Source organism: Pollicipes pollicipes, unplaced genomic scaffold (assembly GCF_011947565.3).
Source record: "Pollicipes pollicipes isolate AB1234 unplaced genomic scaffold, Ppol_2.1 Scaffold_4881;HRSCAF=5763_pilon_pilon_pilon, whole genome shotgun sequence".
Taxonomy (NCBI): Eukaryota; Metazoa; Arthropoda; class Thecostraca; order Pollicipedomorpha; family Pollicipedidae; genus Pollicipes; species Pollicipes pollicipes.
Genome location: NW_023596576.1, coordinates 19580799 through 19598848, shown reverse-complemented (window position 1 = coordinate 19598848; position 18050 = coordinate 19580799). Strand labels below are relative to the sequence as shown.

General features: G+C 57.4%; 1 protein-coding gene across 1 annotated transcript in view; it reads right to left on the bottom strand.

Moving 5' to 3' along the window:
- LOC119100091 (band 4.1-like protein 4A) overlaps positions 1–17590 on the bottom strand; it is a 30092-nt gene extending 12502 nt beyond the window's left edge. Inside the window, exons 1-4 of the mRNA XM_037223204.1 lie at positions 17505–17590; positions 14577–14798; positions 8188–8292; positions 2851–2893 (exon numbers count right to left, since the gene is read on the bottom strand). Of these exons, the coding sequence (XP_037079099.1) occupies positions 2851–2893; positions 8188–8292; positions 14577–14660 (232 nt within the window). The 5' untranslated portion in view covers positions 14661–14798; positions 17505–17590. The remainder of the gene's footprint in view (positions 1–2850; positions 2894–8187; positions 8293–14576; positions 14799–17504) is intronic.
- Between the last annotated feature and the right edge of the window lie 460 nt (positions 17591–18050).

The window sequence follows — 18050 nt, the reverse complement described above, 5'->3', positions numbered from 1 at the left end:
TCCCAATGTTCGATAGCTTATTCAGCATAGCTTTTAAAACATTGCACTTCTTGTTGCTAAAACTTTACGGTGCTGCCATCAGTGGCCAAAAATATGGTAGCTCTTACCAAAAAAGACGTGATGACCGGGCGGGATCGGGTTGCTCAAGTTGAACAATCCCATGTTTCAGATAAGATTGGCTCAGCTTGTGTCCTTGCTGGTAGAGGATTGCGTAAACCTAACACCCACTCACCTTGCTTCCGAACCCCCACGACTGTTTCCCGGTCGCTGGCCGACCAGCGCTTTTCATTGATGAGGTTTTTGATTACCCGCGCGCCTCCAGCCCCATGAAGATGAGCAATTCATCAAAGTTTTGCGGAAGCAGTTACGCAGGAAGGTATGGAATTACAGACCCGGCTTGGTGGGTTGTCCAGTCCGGTGATGCAACCGATTGTACCTTGAAAACCATTGCTGAAACCAGTCACAATCTGTCGAGCGCAAGCGGCTAGAAAGCAGCCCACGTATCCGACCATGAGCCCTGTGGTTCAGTTGGTGAACGATTATTCGATAGCCGCACTTGGGTCTTCGTGTTGGAAGCCTTGGTTGATGTCATTAGGCGGGGACGCGGGTCAATATCTGTACCCGCAGCTTTGATTGGTTTTCCTGCAAAACCGCCTGGTTACACGATACCCTGTTAAGTTGCTAACCGGACGCGGTCGCCATGTGTCGCCATGTGAGATCCAACCAGATCAGTGCATGGTAACAGACATTTGACACTCAATTTGTGCCTTACATGGCGGCAGGCCCATGGGCGCTTCGTGTGCATCACATAATGGCAGGTGCATGGCGCTCGGCGTATCTCACATGGTGGCAGGTGTATGGCTCTCCCATGTGTCTGACATAGATAGATGCATGGCGTTCCGTGTATGTCTCACATGGTGACAGGCGCATGACACTTGATGAGTCTCACAAGGTTTTAGTCGGCATGGCACCCGGTGTGCCTCACATTGTGACAGGCGCATGGCGCTCGGTGTGCCTGATATAGTGACAGGCGCATGGCGCTCGGTGTGCCTCACATTGTGATAGGCGTATGGCGCTCGGTGTGCCTCACATCGCAACACGCGTCTGGGGCTCAGTGTGCCTCACATGGCGACAGGCGCATGGCGCTCGGTGTCTCACATGGTAAAAGAGTGCATGGCGCTCGGAAAGCATCACGTGGTGGCAGGCCCACGGCACTCGGAATCTGTCTCGTGGTCTCCATGCACGAGGACTGTATCTGCCGCTCTGTGGCTCCCTGGCCCTGAGTGACGAGACATTCAAGGGACATGTTCACTTGTTCGTTTCCATCCACTTTATACTTTTGCCCTGCAATATGATGATGTGTTGAAGTAGTGTGAGCGGCACATTGTGCTGATATCTGCATAACCATAGAAATCCAAACTGCGCCAAGCTGAGGTTTTTTCACTTTTGAACTGTGGTACGATAAGTAAAACGGCATAGTAATATCATGTGATTCAGTTTGGTGATATGATGACTCCCCTGCCACACTACACGTGATCTGATGACTCCCTGTCACACTCAGCGTGATCTGATGGCTCCCCTGTCACACTCGGCGTGATCTGATGACTCCCCTGTCACACTCAGCGTGATCTGATGACTCCTCTGTCATACTCAGCGTCATCTGATGACTCCCCATCACACTCAGCGTAATCTGATGACTCCCCCGTCACACTCAGCGTGATCTGATGACTCCCCTGTCACACTCGGCGTGATCTGATGGCTCCCCTGTCCCACTCAGCGTGATCTGATGACTCCCCATCATACTCGGCGTGATCTGATGACTCCCCATCACACTCGGCGTGATCTGATGACTCCCCTGTCACACTCAGCGTCCGCTCTGGACGCTCCGCGCCGGTATCAGTCCGGACCGAGCTTGCAAGACGCGCCATGATTGGCGTGTCGGGGCGCTCTTATCCGGCAGGTGCCGGTGTTTATCGATCGATCGCGCGGCCGGACAGCGGCAAAAGTTGCCCTTGCAGTATTGGTGAGCTGGTGAAACCGTGCGGACTTTCACGTGATGCAACTCAGCCTGAGGCGTAACGCCCTGGGCCGCGGTAAAAACCGGGCATGATCTGCTGGACCCCTTACACGCGCTTCGGTCAGATATGATAGGGAAAGCTCCAGTCATGTGCCGCCGTTCAGCAGCCAAATACGGCAGCGGCTAGGAAGGAGTTCAGAACAACCATGAATCATTATTAGCCGTGCAATGAGTCAATGCTTATTTCGAAGTTCCGGGTTGGTTGTCACGCCTGTGCAAGCTTCCTTGAATTGGTATCCATGCAGTTCTAACTTCCAAATCACACGAGAAATACCTTAATGCCATTAACATATGGCTGTCTGGGACACATTGATCTTTCCGCAAAGTCCTTTCAGTCTTAATTTGTATCTCTAATCAAGCCAGCAGCTTCTCCTACAAGTTAGACTAATAAAATATAGCATGTATAAATGCAATTAATAGGTTAATCTAACTAGCCTAACAATACAACCCAGCCCAATCGACGACCCCACAAACCTATCAACTTTCCACCTTGCGAAACCCAACCGAACATAATCTAATCTAACACAATATGCGCTTATGACGTAGAAAGGGCTACGGCAGGCTATTACAAGCAGTTTTGCATCTGCAATACAATAGAGTTCTGGCGGGACCAGCTAGAAAGCAATCTCTTGAACGGTTCTAATGCTAAAACTTCTAGCCATAGTATCGGCACGGTTCTGATCACTTTGCATTCATCTAAGGATCAAAGGTCAAGCCTGAGAGTAGTGAAAATGTGGTCAGTCCCAGCAGAACTCCGTATTTCATTGCTTTACCTTTCAGCTGTTGAACAATTTTCTTTTGTGGGTCCAGCCAGTACTGAAACAAAGGAAACACACTGTCAGTCCACTGCAATATGCAGGAGGGTATATCCGCATAGAGCCGACATAGAGGAAACCAAGGTTAAAAGCAGCACGGGACAAATTGCAGAATGCCTAAAAGCCTCCCGTATACACACTCTAGTAGTACAGCTTTCTTAATGGAAACCTGCAAGGCGAATATGTACCTCTAATACATGTGTACGTGGGAGCCACGGGCGAGCGCGGTGGTACCGAAGCAGGTTGATTTGAGCTGTATTTATTCAAGAATCCACAATTTATAAAACGTGTGGTGTATTTCTTGACGTCTCGTGAGATTTGCTCCCGTTATTTGTCAAATTTTGTTGAACTAGTAGACGTCGATATGTTCTTTGCCCTGAATTTGCGCACTTTTTTAGTATGGCGGCAAGGTTAAATATGCACCGTCTGGCCGCGGCAATTTGGTTCATTTGACCTGGGGCATATCGTAACAGCATTAAACATGATAAAATTAAGCTATCGATTGAGAGATCTTCCTCCTAGGACCACAAATGTTATTAGTTTGTCCGGCGGCATCTGCATTGGTCCTTAGTCTAAACGGTGATTTGGAGCCGTGCTTGACCGAGAGGCGACAGAAACTGTTCCTGCGCATTTGCATTGGTCTTAGTCTGAAGGGTGATTTGGAGCCGTGCTTGACCGAGAGGCGACCGACACTGCCCCTGCGCCTCTTTTGAACTTTGTTAATGGCTTGGAATAAAATATCTAGGTTATTGCACACCTATCTAGTGAGAACCTACTCTCACCATTTGCTGTTGAGACAAAAATTACGTGCTCTTCACTTTTTAGGTTTTGAAGAGTTGTCACAACCAATCCGTCCGCTGTCATAACTTACCCTGTGCATGTGCGACAAAATGTTTGGCACGTGCAGAAACCATTTGGACAGCTTATCCCCCCCCCCCCATTTATTCGTCCTGGTTATATCTACACAAATTCGCGTTGTTTTTCCCGCGTATCGAGAAAACCTTATCTCCCTGATGTTATTTTGTTCTAGCTCATAGCGTGAATCAATTCCAAATGTTGTCAAAGATATCCAATTGCTGCCTTCAGGGCCGGTCTTCTCACTATTAACGCATATCTTCAGAGCGGGAGAATGCTACCATCCGAGCCTCATCAGGCGGAGGTCTCGCTGAGTTGTGGACACGAAAGAAACCACTGAAGTCTTGATAAAACACTAAGTACTCAGCTTGCATTGCATTAATTACGATATCATCGGTGGAATACAAATATCCCGCTAGCCCAGATATGTGCACCGGAAAACGCGGCTGACTCCCAACAGTGTCCGCACGTGATAGCGGCCGCTTGACAAGCCGATCAGAGGTCACCTGGCCCACGCTCCGGGGCTGACCGCCAGCGCCCACCCCAGGTGAACGGCCGACCGGCACCCCGTCTCATGTTATTGCTTAGCGGCCATTAGAAGCCCTCTATAGAGGGTCGTGAGCCTCAATCGAAGCGTACGTCAAAGACGCAATCAGGAGATAACCGTGCCCCGGGATGGGAGCCGGCCAAATTGCTCCCCTATTATCTAGCTTACCCCATTTAATTGGTGCCGAGCTGCGTTTTTATGTCGCCGCGGAGATCGGTGAAAATTATGGCCGCCGGGTTTTTGTGCGGCGGGGGCAGAGGGGGAGGGGGGAGGGGGAGGCGACCAACCGCACTCTGGGACTGGACGCGGGGCGCTGGGTGGTCCTGAGGTGACAGTGCCGCCGTTCCGCGCGGGACACGGCGCAGATTGGGTGTCAGCGCCGCGTGACTGGCCGCTGGGGTGGCCGCTGGGGGGGGGGGGGGGGGTGAGGGGAGGCCGGCGTTCCGCCTCTCGAGTGGAAGCTGGAGCGGCCCGCCACAGCACACCAGTGAGGAGGCTGGAGAGATCGGGCTATAACCCCGGAGGGAGGTGGGGGGGGGGGGGGGGAGGCCGGCCTTCCGCCCCTCGAGCGGAGGCTGGAGCGGCCCGCAACAGGACAACACCAGTGAGGAAGCTGGAGAGAACGGGCCATAACCCCGGAGGGGAGGGGGAGGGGAGGACGGCCCTCGGCCTCTCGAGTGAAGGCTGGAGCGGCCCGCCACAGCACACCAGTGAGGAAGCTGGAGAGATCGGACCATAACCCCGGAGGCAGGGGGGAGGGGCTGGAACGGCTCGCCACAATAAGGGCGGTCTATAGCGCGGCGCCGTGACACCAGAGGAGAGGATGCGACAGACCGTCACGCCTCTGGTGGTGGTCTGGAGCGGCCCGTGACGCCACAGGAGGAGCGATGGAAGTGGCCGCGTCGCACCACCAGAGAAGACACTGAACCGGCTACGTCTCATCACCGGGGAGAGATAGAAATGACCAAGTCACGCCTCCAACAATAGAGGCTGGAGGAGAGGCATTGTTCCGGTCTCGCGGCGCACCATTGCAGCGGAGTCAGGGAAACGGAACGGTGGAAATACTTCTATAAGAATGCTTTAAACGAGACCAAAACGTGAGCCGGCGAGATTCCACGGTAGTGATAAACAGGTGATGGGCTGGCTTCTGAAAGAGGCACGCTGTAACGGAAGGCTATGTTTCCGTTGCATTCCATGCCCAGTTGCTGGCAAGCTCCAAAGCCGTTTGCAAATGTTTGACAAGTGTTAAAATGGCTTTCATGCCGCGACATTTCTATACACTTCTCTTGATGTCAGCGGCCTCCCCCCTATCAGCAGCGACCATCCTGCGCTGGTTCGGTTAAGCGCAGTCGGAGAGTCCGGGAGCCGTTGTGCCAGCAGAGGTGCTGTTGTCCAGCCGCCCTCGCACCCGGCTGAACATGACCGCCGCCCCGTCCGCACGGCGTTGAGTCCGCGCGCTCCGACATGAGAGCGCCGCCCCGTCCGCACGGCGCCGAGTCCGCGCGCTCCGACGCGACACGCTGCTGGCCGTGCTCCGGGTAACGTAATCAGAGACGCCGTGTCAGCCGGGCGCCGTGACCTGGCGTGCCGATATGTCAGCCTGTGACGGGGCGAGGCGAGGGAGGAGTAGGGTGGGGCGTAGCCCGGCCGTCGCTCCGTGAGCGCAGATATATTTTTCCCAGGATGACATGCTGAGCTGATATCTACAAGAACACAATTCACTCAGTACCCTCGTGACCAGACTGCATTCAATACAGTGCGCATCCCACTACGAAGAATTGTTGGCACAAGCTGCCCGATTCACGCTATTTTTTCAGGATAGGGTTCCTTTCCTCGGCATTAGAACAGAAATAGGCCGTCCTGCAAAGAAGTATTTCGTGAAGACAAAAATGTTGGCATGCAAATGTTTGCAAAAGGGTTAAGGTTTCCGCAATGCAACAGAACACACATCATTCATTTACAACGCCATTCAAATCGACCGGTATCGCCGTGGCCGCGGAACGATTGCATAATTCAGATGTCATGGCGGCTCGGTGTGCTGCACGAAAACAAACGCATTGTGCATGGCTACCTGTGTACTCACCTTACGTCATAAAACAACATAGGTGGCTAGCTGCTCCTGAGCACAAACGACCATACATTGTCGAAATAGTGGTCAACTGTCATCAAGAGCCGACAACCGCCATCAGCGAAATGACCCGGTCGCCGTTCCACCGACTACAGAGGACAGGCCCCGCCTTCGGCCACGGCTCGTACATCACGGCTGAGTGGGGCTCTTTGGCGCGACCGCGGCCGCCCGGAGCGTGGTGCCGTGTGCCGCCGTCATTAGCCACCGCCGGACCTCGGCAACGGCTCCCAGGGGGCGTGAGAAAAGGCCGCGATAAAATCTCACCGTCGCCGGAAGACGGCGTGGTCTGCTGCCGGATGCGGCGCCGGACGGGCCCGGCCGGGTCGGGGACAGAACTGTCCAGGGTGCGTCCCGGGTCAGGGCCGGCCAGCGGACCACGGACCAACGTCATCCATTTCCCCTTCTGACACGTCCCTCTCTCTCCCCTGCTGCTCTCTCGCTCTCCTTTTCAGATATTTCACACGACATTCGGCAGCGCAGTTCAGCAGCTTCAGACGGTCCCCGCTCAGTGCAGTTCAGCCATTTCAGACGGTCCCCAATCACCGCAGCTCCGCAACTTTAGACGGTCCCACTCGCCGCAGTTACGCAGCTTCAGACGGTCCATGCTCACCGCAGCTCAGCAGCTTCAGACAGTCCCTACCTACCGCAGCTCAGCAGCTTCGAACGGTCTCCACTCACCGCAACTCAGCAGCTTCAGACGGTCTCCATTCACCGCAGTTCAGCGGCTCCGGACGGTCCCCAATCATCGCAGCTCAGCAGCTTCAGACGGTCCCCAATCACCACGACTCAGCAGCTTCAGACAGTTCCTACTCATTGCAGCTCAGCAGCTTCAAGCGGTCCCCACTCACCGCAGTTCAACAGTTTCAGACGGTCCCCAATCATCGCAGCTCAGCAGCTTCAGACGGTCCCCAATCACCGCAACTCGGCAGCTTCAGACGGTCTCCACTCACCGCGGCTCAGCAGCTTCAAGCGGTCCCCACTCACCGCAGTTCAGAGGCTCCAGACGGTCTCCACTCACCGCAGCTCAGCAGCTCCACGCGGCTTTCTCGGCAGCGGTATCGCTCGCTGGCCCCGCAATGCCCCACCCCGCCTGACCGCAGCTGCGGTGCACCGCTCCATGGCAGGTAGGGTGACATCCGTACCTGCTTCAGGTGAGACCGAGCGATGTGCCTGACCGACCGGGTGGCGTCCCTGACTGGCCGGGCGATTCCCTGGCTGGCCGAGCAATGTCCCTGACTGGCCAGGTGGTGTCCCTGACTGGCCGGGTGGCGCCCTGACTGGCCGGGTGATTCCCTGGCTGACCGAGCAGGGTCCCTGACTGGCCGGGTGGTGTCACTGGCTAGCCGAGCAATGTCCCTGACTGACCGAGTGGCGTTGCTGACTGGCCGGGTGGTGTCACTGGCTGGCCTGGCGGTGTCCCTGGCTGACCGAGTGGTGTCCCAGCGGACCAAGCGATGCCCTGGCTTACCGAGCAGGGTCTCTGGTCGACCAAGCGGTATCCCTGCTGACCGGCTGGCGACCGAGACATCACTGCCACGTGTTGACAACTAACTCACCACTGTTCTGACCACAGAGCTGTCAGCGTCACGCGCTGACGAACGAGCCGCCTGCCGCGCCGAAGCCATCCGATCCGTGCACTTCCCACCAACCGCTTATCCCTTGCATACGGCCATCAACGGCCGCATTCCACACCTAGGGTGTGTGCATCGTGCAACCCACCGTCAGCGAACGTCGCCTGCTTCGACGGTGACGTCTGTCCACTCACCGGCTGGTTTGACGAGTGCAGAAAGCGAAGGCCGAAGTAGGCAGTTTCCAGCAGGTTCAGGTGGCGAAACACGTTGTCCAGCAACTCTTGGCCCAGCGTGGTATCCTACGAGAGACAGAGAATGGTCAGGTGACCGACGACGACGTGGTCCCACGACTGGCATAGTGACGACGGAAGCTGTGCCTCCCAAGCCACAGCTGGTAGCCGCCGGGCCATGGCCAGACCAGTCGTCAACACGGCACGGCACTCATCAGCACTGCACGACTGAATCGATCCGGTCAGTCGCTCAGTTAGTCAAGTAACCAACCCGTATTCAGCGGCCTGAGAGACGAATCCTCAGTGAGGGCATTTTTCCATTGACACGGCAATTGTGCGGTCTTCAGACGTCGCGAGGCCTGCGTGTGGTGAGTCTGATTCAAGCCGTGACGCTCTGTCGTGCGGCGCCCGGCCGCCAGCGCGACTCGTCAGTGCTCCGATGGCATCCGTCCGCGGGCGGCGGCCCATTCAGACGGCGCCCAATCGGCTCCATCTGGAGACATGAATGACTCCATCGCAGGGCGGGCGGCGCCGGCCGGCTATGACAATCCCTGCGGCGATCGACGCCAGCCGATGGCAGGCCCGGCCGCCCGCTCGCCCGGCTGGCCACCAGCTGGCCGAGCGGCGTGATGAACGGATCTGTCGCGGCCAATACCGGTGCGGGCCGGCGACGCACCCGGCGCCGGTTGTGTCGCACGGTGCCGCGCGACGCACGTGCGGGCAGCAGACCGGCCCGGCGGCGCGGCCCTCGCTGCCAGGTCGGTGTCAGGGCGGTGGGACGCACCACGCGGAGGTTCGCGGGAATTAGTCGGAGCAGGCGGGTATCGCCAGGTATGTATCTGCCCGGCGAACGGCGAGGGGTAGGCGCCCAGGGAGATTCATGTCGAATGGGTAGGGGAGGGTGGGGGGGTGGGGAGATTAGCATCTACCTGGTCGGAATTCAGGGTCATCCGGCCCCTACAGTCAAACAAATACCGCCCACGGACGGCCTAAGACAGCGATGGTCCGGTGACAGAGCACGCTGCGTTATGGCGACGACAAAGGTGGTCGACTTCGTACGTTGCTCGAAAATAAAGTGTCCGTGTATTGAGGGCTCGGTTCGATGACGGCGGGAGGTAAAATAGGCACTCGAATTTAAGATCGACCTTCAATGCTGGCCTTGTCATTCATTCAAGGCCAAGACCCGGTAATAGCGCGGCTGTCCAAAGTATATAGATCTGTTTATCGTTTGATGCCGATAGCTTTCACCAATCTTTTACCGTCCGTCCGTCCACAAGACGAATAGAGGAAAATAATAAACATCTTTAGCCCGCGATCGTATTGCTCCGTCAGCACCACGCTGCGATTCTCAGAAATCCCATCAATATCAATGGATCCGTGCTCTTCGGTGGCCTGACTTCATCCGGAAAGGAGGCCAGCTGTTGAAACAGGTGCGCCCCGCCAGCGGAGCGCTCGCCACCCGTCGAGAGCCGGGGTGTGTTGCCCCCCGGGGCTCGCGACCCAGACACGCCCACCCGCCGCGCCGTCCCGGAGCCGGCGGAGCCGCGGCCTGCCCAGTCGGCGCATTCATGATGGGCTGAGAGCGGCTGTCGGGGCTCGGCGCGCGCCCACCACCAGCCGAGCCGAGGGGTCACGGTCGAGTGCCGCAGCCAGCCAGCACCGCCACCACGGCCGTCTTCGGCCGTCGAGACAGGGCCACAGACACCACGCAAGGTGCCGCTGGCGAGGCTGCGCTGAAGATCCTGAGACCAAAGCGCCCGAACAGAGATTGATGCAAAAGATTGCCGCCATGCTGGATCGCGCAGAGGACAAATGAAAAGCCTGCGGCGCGCCTGAGCCTGAGCCTGAGCCGGGCCGTCGTCGCCTAGAGATGCAGCCTCGGTGTCGGGGCCAGCCGGCCGCGAGAGGTCATCCCTCCCGCGGCGGCACCGTTAGCGTCTCGGCCCGACCCGCGGCTCGGCTGCGTGTCGAGCAGTCGAGCCAGCGCGCCAGCCGGCGCTCGTCGTGGCCCCCGCCGTCCACATCTGCGCCCGGCCAGCGTGTCGGAGGCCGCAGCCGGGCCACTCTTGACCTCCCGGCAGAGGTGGCCTGTAATTCGGCCGGCCAAGTCACACCCAGTTCGCGTGTAATTTGGATTGGCAGGTCACACCTAGTTCGCGTGTAATTCGGCCGAGGCTTCTTTGTCCCGGACGGCCGGCGTCTTCCCAGCCTAATGCCACGTTGTCGACAGGCGAGGGCAGCGTCGCGTTGTTTTTCACACCGCCGATGATGAAGGAAGCGCAGCAGCTCAAAGCCAGCGCTTGGCTCCGGCCGGCTGTGCGCGGCGGTTGGTTTTTAGAGCGCTGTATAGCCCTGCGCCAGGCTCGTGCGCGCTCCGCAGCCATTCGACTACAAGGCCACCTAATTAAATCAGGCAGTCGGCCCAGCTCTGTGTGTCTAATTTGTTTGCCTCCGAGTTGTTTGTGCGTCTGCGCTGGAACGTTTGGGAGCGCAATAAAGACGGTAGGAAATCATTCCGCTCAGACGAGAGCTGTGTCTTGGCCAATCGGAAGCGTTCGTGCGTAGAGCCGGAACGGCCGTGATTCATGTTTGATAAATGTGAACTATTCAAGCTCGTTACCAGCAGTAGAATATTGAGAACACACATCATGGTTGCCGGAGAACAAGCATGTACAGAAGCCTCGACAGGAATCGATGGAATGCGTAGATTCAGACAGACTTTATTGCCGGCGGCGTGCCTTCGTAAGCCGTGGAAGGCCGTTGCCCAACTCCTCTATCCTGCCCGATCAGTGTTTACGTTCGTCCCATGCGTTCAGTCCGAGAGAAAGTCAGCATACTGGAGTCAGCCTCCAGTGAAACTGCTCCCCGAGCCGTCGATCGGACCTCGGTCCGGCTCCACCTCCGAGGGTTAACTCTCCACACGCGTCCCTGGAATCCTCTCTGCAGGGCCCGTGATAAATTGCCGCAGATTATGCGGAGAATAACAGGGCCGGCGCGCCCGGGGCGGCCGGCTCACATGTTTATAGATGACCGCCGGCGGGCCCGCACCGGCGGCACCACGCCGGGCGAACGGCCGCGCGCAGAGCGACGGCGCGCGCGCGCGCTGCCAGGGCCCGCCGTCTCGCTCGGGGCGCGGTGTGGCCGGCATTCCGCACCCGTGCCGTCGGAATGAGCCGTCCTGCTCCGAAACCCGAGATCGGCGGGCGGCGCGGCGCCGGCTCGATGCGGCCCGGCTGGCTGCCGAGGCCTCTGGCAGGCGGATAAAACAGGCGCGGGTGCGAACATGCGCGACGTGTCCCTGGCCCGACGAAAGAACCTTGAGTCATGCGGCACTCGCCTGGCGGCGGAAACGTGAGCTTGTCGGAACGCGGCTCTGGTTGCCGCGTCGCCGAAGGTTGGGAGCTGCAGCGTAACAAAGGCTCGGTGTTGGCACAGAACGCCAGTTTGGTCGTTCGTCCCTGGTAACGATTGATGGAATCGGTAAAAGCACAAACCGCTGGTGCAGTTTCGAAAGACAATGCTATCAGCACCAGCAGTCGTGAGTGCTATGCACTATGCAGGGATACTTTTGGTCGCGCTCAATATCAAACTGCCGTCATGTCAGCAGCAGCCAGAAGTTCACCCCTGCCCAATAATGTTTGCAGGGGAGTGAAGCGGACTCTGATGCAACGGGCGTGCTCAACACCGGTCTTTCAGAGTTGGCTGTGCCCGCCGGCCGGCTGGTCCGGCCAAACGCCATCAGTCACGAAGGGGAGACAAATTACACAGCCGCCCCGGTTCATGAGGCGGCCGGTCTAGCGGCGGCGCCTGCATGCAAGCGCCGCCATAACCAAGATTAAAATGCTTTTGCAGACGGCAGCCTGTTCATCCTGCACACGAAGGGGTGATTCCGGCACCGGGCCGACCCAATCAAAGCCTGTGCGGCGTCCCGAAGCCTCCCCACGCGGTGGCCGGCTCCGCCGGGCGGTACCGGGCCGGCGACAGCTCGCGCTCCAAATGGGCGGCGACGCGGCGGGGGGCGGCCCCTGCCCGCGCAGCGCCGCCGCCCGCCGGGACGGGGCTCAGCTCTCCGCGGGCGGCGGGCGGCCCCGGCCGGGACACATTCCGGGCCGGCCGCGTGCGTGCCAGATATACGGTTGACGGCGAGGCCCTAAAGCTGCCCGATTGATGGCAGCGGCGCCGCCCCAACACAAAGGCCAATAAAACGCGAAGCGGGCGCGGCTCGGTGGGCCACGCCGCCTGTCTGGTAATGGCCGCCGACAGCCGCCGCCGCGCTCGGCACCCGGAAAAATACGGCGATCAGGCGCCGGGCCTGCGGGCCGGCGGCGATTAGCTCGAGCCCAGATTGCGGGCCGCGGACGGGTCAGCAGCGCGGCCCCTCCGCCAGAGATGACGGCACTTGAGCAGCCGAACCCGCCGGCGGCCACGCCAGCCGCCGCCGCGCCGTCCGGGCGCCGCCGCCACGCAGGTCTCCGCCATCGAGCGGCAGATGTGGGCGCAGCGTGTAGGCGTGTGAGCTGTGCAACAGCTGGTCTCGGTCAGGCACTGGCTGGTGTTAGCTAGTGGTCCGTGCTGCGGTCTCCGGCCGTGGTCTTGCCATGTTGAAGTCTCCAGATCTCCAGCGCTGCCAGACACCTGGCCTGATCGCGCCGTGTCCCTTGAAGCCCCCGGACTTTTAATCGACACATCTCTTTTCTTTTGGAAGCCATCCTGTTACCGTCACATTAGTGTCGCAATGACAGAGCTGCTGCCGCGTCCCTGACGGCTGGTGGAACCAATCGACGGATTCCTACCAAAGTCAGCTGGGCCGCACGCTGAGTGAGCATGACTCCGCCCTGTCTGAGGTACTGCAGTCGGTGGCCAATGGGTGGGTGGGGGAGCCAAGGCGGCCCAAGTTTCAGTGCTTGTGCAGTTGGTTGCCGGCGCTGCTTCAAAGTCGGGTGTTCCTTCAAACGCCTTCAAAGGGGTTGGACTCCCGAAAATTGTTTTTGAGCCAAATGTATTAAACACCGCAGTACATTGTCATTATTCAGTTAATGTCTTTCCTCTTGGTCGGACAGCTTTTTGCCTTGATCGTTTTGTAACATTTGTTGCCTCCCATATATCGAATGGGAGGTATTTAACAGCATGGGTGGCGTTATGTTCTGGTAAGATATCGGTCCACTCAATAGTGTTGCTTCCGAAGAAAACGGTAGCCGTGGCGATGTTCCGTGTGGTCGGATTTTTATTGCGACTGAAACCAATTTTCTAAGGTCATTTATTTTCGTTTCTGGAATGTTATTTAACAAAGTATTTATACAGGCTCATTACATACAAAATATGCGCCTTCATTAGCAAATCTGATGTGAAAATGAATCGCGTCTTGGAGCCCGCACTGAGCCGGTAATGAAAGGCCGGTACATACTCTTTATTTAATTATTATCTTACTATTATTTGATTACCAAAATTTTATTTAAATTATTATTTAAGCGTGGTATTGCATACCTTTATGACACACAGTGTACAGTATTGTATACATTTATAACACGCGGGCACTAGTGTGGGTAAGTTGTCACTTTGGCGATACGCACGAGGATGTCAAATGCACAAGTCACACGCAGGCCCAAAGTAGAAACGCTCTGTCACGCAATTCGTCACCGGTCTTAACCACGCTAGCGGCATCACCCTGGGGTCATCAGGCTCACTGTGTGATCCAAGATCTCTCATGAAACTGTGCGACTTGCCATGATAATATGATAGCCCTGTTTGCAGCCCAGCCAACTACCATTCAGACAAGGGCATGTCACACTTAATGGTGGTAATTTGATCATGCAGTCAGAAAAGTCCACTGAAGTATGAAAGTCAATCGCACCCGGAAAAATTGCAAACCTGTCGCGGACCATTATCGTGTCGCTGCCACAAAAACGGTCACTAAGTACTCAATCCTGCAAGTAAGGGGTCTGAATGGGGCCTGCTGGGGCAAGATGTTTATCTGCGTCATGACGTTGGCTGCAAGTGTAGGCGCGCCAGCTTCGCGCGTCAGCTGACGCCTACTACGCAATATTGGTCAAGCGCGGACCGAGCCAGTTTGCAATGCCGGCGGCATCGGCAAAACGCGAGACCATACGCACGTGGCAATTCGACGCGCTTTTTGCAATCCTTCAGTCATTTTCACGACACAACGTGCCACAGGTAACCATAGACTTGTGCAAACCTCTTACTGGTACGTTAATACCGTTCCGAAAATATCGGTACTGAGATTTTGTGATGAAGGCACGCCGACTACGATGGTTATTTTGTGCCCATTTACTCAGTCTTTGAAACGGGCTGATGCCTCCCTGATCAGCACTGGACTGATCGCGAATTCCACCTACCTGTATCTCCTGAATCAGCTCCTGTTCATCCAGCAGGATGATCTTGCAGTGGTACGTGCTGTTCTTGGTGCCGAAGCACTTCATGTCTGCTGGCGGCCGTGATGGGCGACGTGGGTGCCACTACAAACGTGACGCGGCTGCCCCGGTCAGGCGCCAACCCAATGCACATGGGCAGCTCTCCTGCGGACGCAGCACGAAACGCACTCGCCTGGTGCACCCCACCTGTCGGCGAAAGAGCGGTTCGTCACACGCGGGCGTCGGGGCGAGCCGCTGCCTATCGGCCGTCCCCTGTTAGCGGGCGTCCAGCGTGTCGCCCGGGTGCTTACGTTATCCCGGGCGCGTTTACTTGCCATTATGCTGAGAACGAACCAGACTTTAAAATTGCGACAAACTCTCTGAAACCTTATCCAAAATATAAAACAAACCAAATTTCTTCGGACTTTGTACCAACTCTGCTAACGCGATTATAAATATGCTCCATACGATACTTGACTAGCAGACGGCTTATCCTTTACGTGACGATAGTAACTGTTGGCCAACGACCAGAAACATGTCGACCAGGTCCTACACAACCGAGAAGCACTCGCAGGCTTACGGGGTATGGGGGCAAGGGACATAATCTTTCGTCAGAAACCCTGATCCGAGATTTGCATTAAGGCAATCCCGATGTTCACGGACAGATGATGTTAATGCAGCAGAGGCCCCTCGCACCCAATAATACCGATGTAAGCGCGTCCCTGTTATCATGGTTAGACTCTAGGCATGCGTACACATATTTGAATTTCATTTTGCTAATAAATGCGTCTCCTTCACCTTTAAATTTTCCCGCCAGCACACACTCAAGCGAGTTATCATCTGCTTACGGGACTCCGACCAAGCTTTGGTGGAATTTTCAGCGGCACGCCTTCCCAGAGTCGCAAGGAATACCTCAATGATGGCTGTACGCGCAACAATGTCTCCGCAAATTAATTAATTCAGCACACACAATCCTTCCCTCAAGCTTTGGAAAATTCGACGGCTCTTATGACAAGGCTCGAACAGAAAAGCATGAAGTTGTTCGTCGTAATTAAGCCATCCGGGTTCATTCCGAACTTCAGTCCAGTGCCGGAGAACCAAAACTGTCTGGACTTTAGTATCATCTGACTAAGCATCCAACCTGCAGCCGTGCGCTCCATCTGAACTGTACAGTACGTCGGTTCTGAAATCGGCACCCAGATCACTCAGACCAGACAGACGCGGCCCAGGCTGCGGCGGCGCCCGGCCGCTTCGAACAAAGCCCGCACCGGCGGTCCGGGCATAGTGTTTATGACCCCAGCCCCGGTTAATATGGTAATCGCCAGAAGGTTGGAGAACCCATTTGGAGTGTGGCGAGTGCCCCGCCGCCGGCCAGCGCCACTGCGTTTTTGCCGCCGCCTTCGTTACGCCTCGGACCGGCCGATCGGTGCCGCCGCTCCCCGCCGTCCCCCGTTTTTGCCCGTTTTCGTGTCATTCGCGAAACGGAGAGGGAGGCGGTAGCCGACCAACACTGTGGCAGATGCGGGATCGACGGTGGCGCCGCCGGCACCGTCGTTTCACCGTGGCCGCTGCTCAGGTTTCTTCACCCCGGACACATTCCGCCTGTTCGATGTGTCGCCTCAGGACCGGCCGTCGTAAATACGACGAGAACGTGGCCAAGCCTATTGTCATAACGAGACGGCTTGCGAAAAAGCCGCACCCACGATTTCACGTTCTCACGGTTGCGTCGGCGGGCGCAGCCGGCGGCCACGGACCTCCCTCGCCGCTCCGTCCCGCAGACCTCTCTCGCTGTTCCGCCCCGCAGACATCCCTCGCTGTTCCGTCCCGCAGACCTCCCTCGCTGTTTCGTCCCGCAGACCTCCCTCGCTGTTTCGTCCCGCAGACCTCCCTCGCTGTTCCGTCCCGCAGACCTCCCTCGCCGATCCGTCCCGCAGACCTCCCTCGCTGCTCCGTCCCGCAGACCTCCCTCGCTGCTCCGTCCCGCGGACCTCTCTCGCTGCTCTGTTCCGCAGACCTCCCTCGCTGATCCGTCCCGCGGACCTCTCTCAATGCTCCGTCCCGTGGACCACTCTCGCTGCTCTGTCCCGCGGGCGTCTCTCGCTGCTCCGTCTCGCGGACCTCTCTCAATGCTCCGTCTCGCAGACCTCTCTTGCAGCTCCGTCCCGCAGACCTCTCTTGCTGCTCCGTCCTGCGGGCCTCTCTCGATGCTCCGTTCCGCAAACCTCTCTCGCTGCTCCGTCCTGTGGACCTCTTTCGCTGCTCCGTTCTGCGGACCTCTCCTGCTGCTCCGTTCCGCAGACCTCTCTCGCTGCTCCGTCCTGCGGGTCTCTCTCAATGCTCCGTCCCGCGGACCTCTCTTGCTGCTCCATCCCGTGGATCTCTCTCAATGCTCCATCCCGTGGACCTCTCTTACCGCTCTGTCCACCGGGCTCGAACGAAGACCAAGCCAGATCGGCGCAGGAAGCCGCGGCCGCCCCTTCCCCCCCCCCCCCCGCCCCTCCCGCCCTCCCTGGCCGCGGTCGAACGGACCGGAAAAGCGGTCACGACATCGCCCGTTTCGAACCGAGACCGAGGTGTTTTCGGTGGTTACGGGTCGCTGGGAAAAGATGTGGCAGCTCATTGGACAGGTGGGGGTACTGATTTGCAGATTTTCCGTGTTCCGAAAGGTCTGTGTCCCGTTCGAATGCATGACCGGTCCAGGTGTCCCTCTGACCAAAACACCGTGAATTGGCATAACTGTTGACATCATTTTTACACGAAAATGCAAATGTGGAGAGAAATGGAACATGACAAGTAAGTATGGACGATGTCACAACACTTAAGCGTCAGGACCCGCGCTCGCACGTCAACGCACAGTGCCACACTCAGCGCGCATCGCCCACTAGCTCCCAGGGGCCCGGCCTTCGTCCTCACCTTGCGAAGGCGGAGCGTTTGTGGAGTCACCTTGGGACGGGCGCCGTCGCGTGCGGGCTGCACCTGATCGTTCTCGAGCGGCACCGGCGGCGAACTGCGGCCGGCTGCGGGTCCGTCAGTCACGGCCGCCAGCGCTCCGCTCTCCCCGCCCACTGCCGCCGATGGAGCGCGGCAGCCGCGATTCGGGCGACATCCAGCGGTCGGTGGAGAATGCTCAGTTTATGAGAACGGCGGAGGCGTGGCGACGGAGCGGCGCGTCGTGACGCCGAAGTGCTTGACATCGGCGTGGGCTGAACCAGCCGTAGCTGACGCCGTAGCTCCCGTCAGTCTCATTTCAGTAGACGAGCTGCCGATCAAAGCGGCTGATCGTAGCAGCGATGCTTATTTTTAAGGGTGAGGTGTGCTGAGCCATGGATTATTACCGATAATTATCACTTTGTTAAATCAATAACTTCGGTTTTCATAAAAATTGCAACAGCCGCAGCATGACATGACATTTTGTACTGTCACAGACTGCGTTGTTAACATGTATTTTTCTGCGCTCTG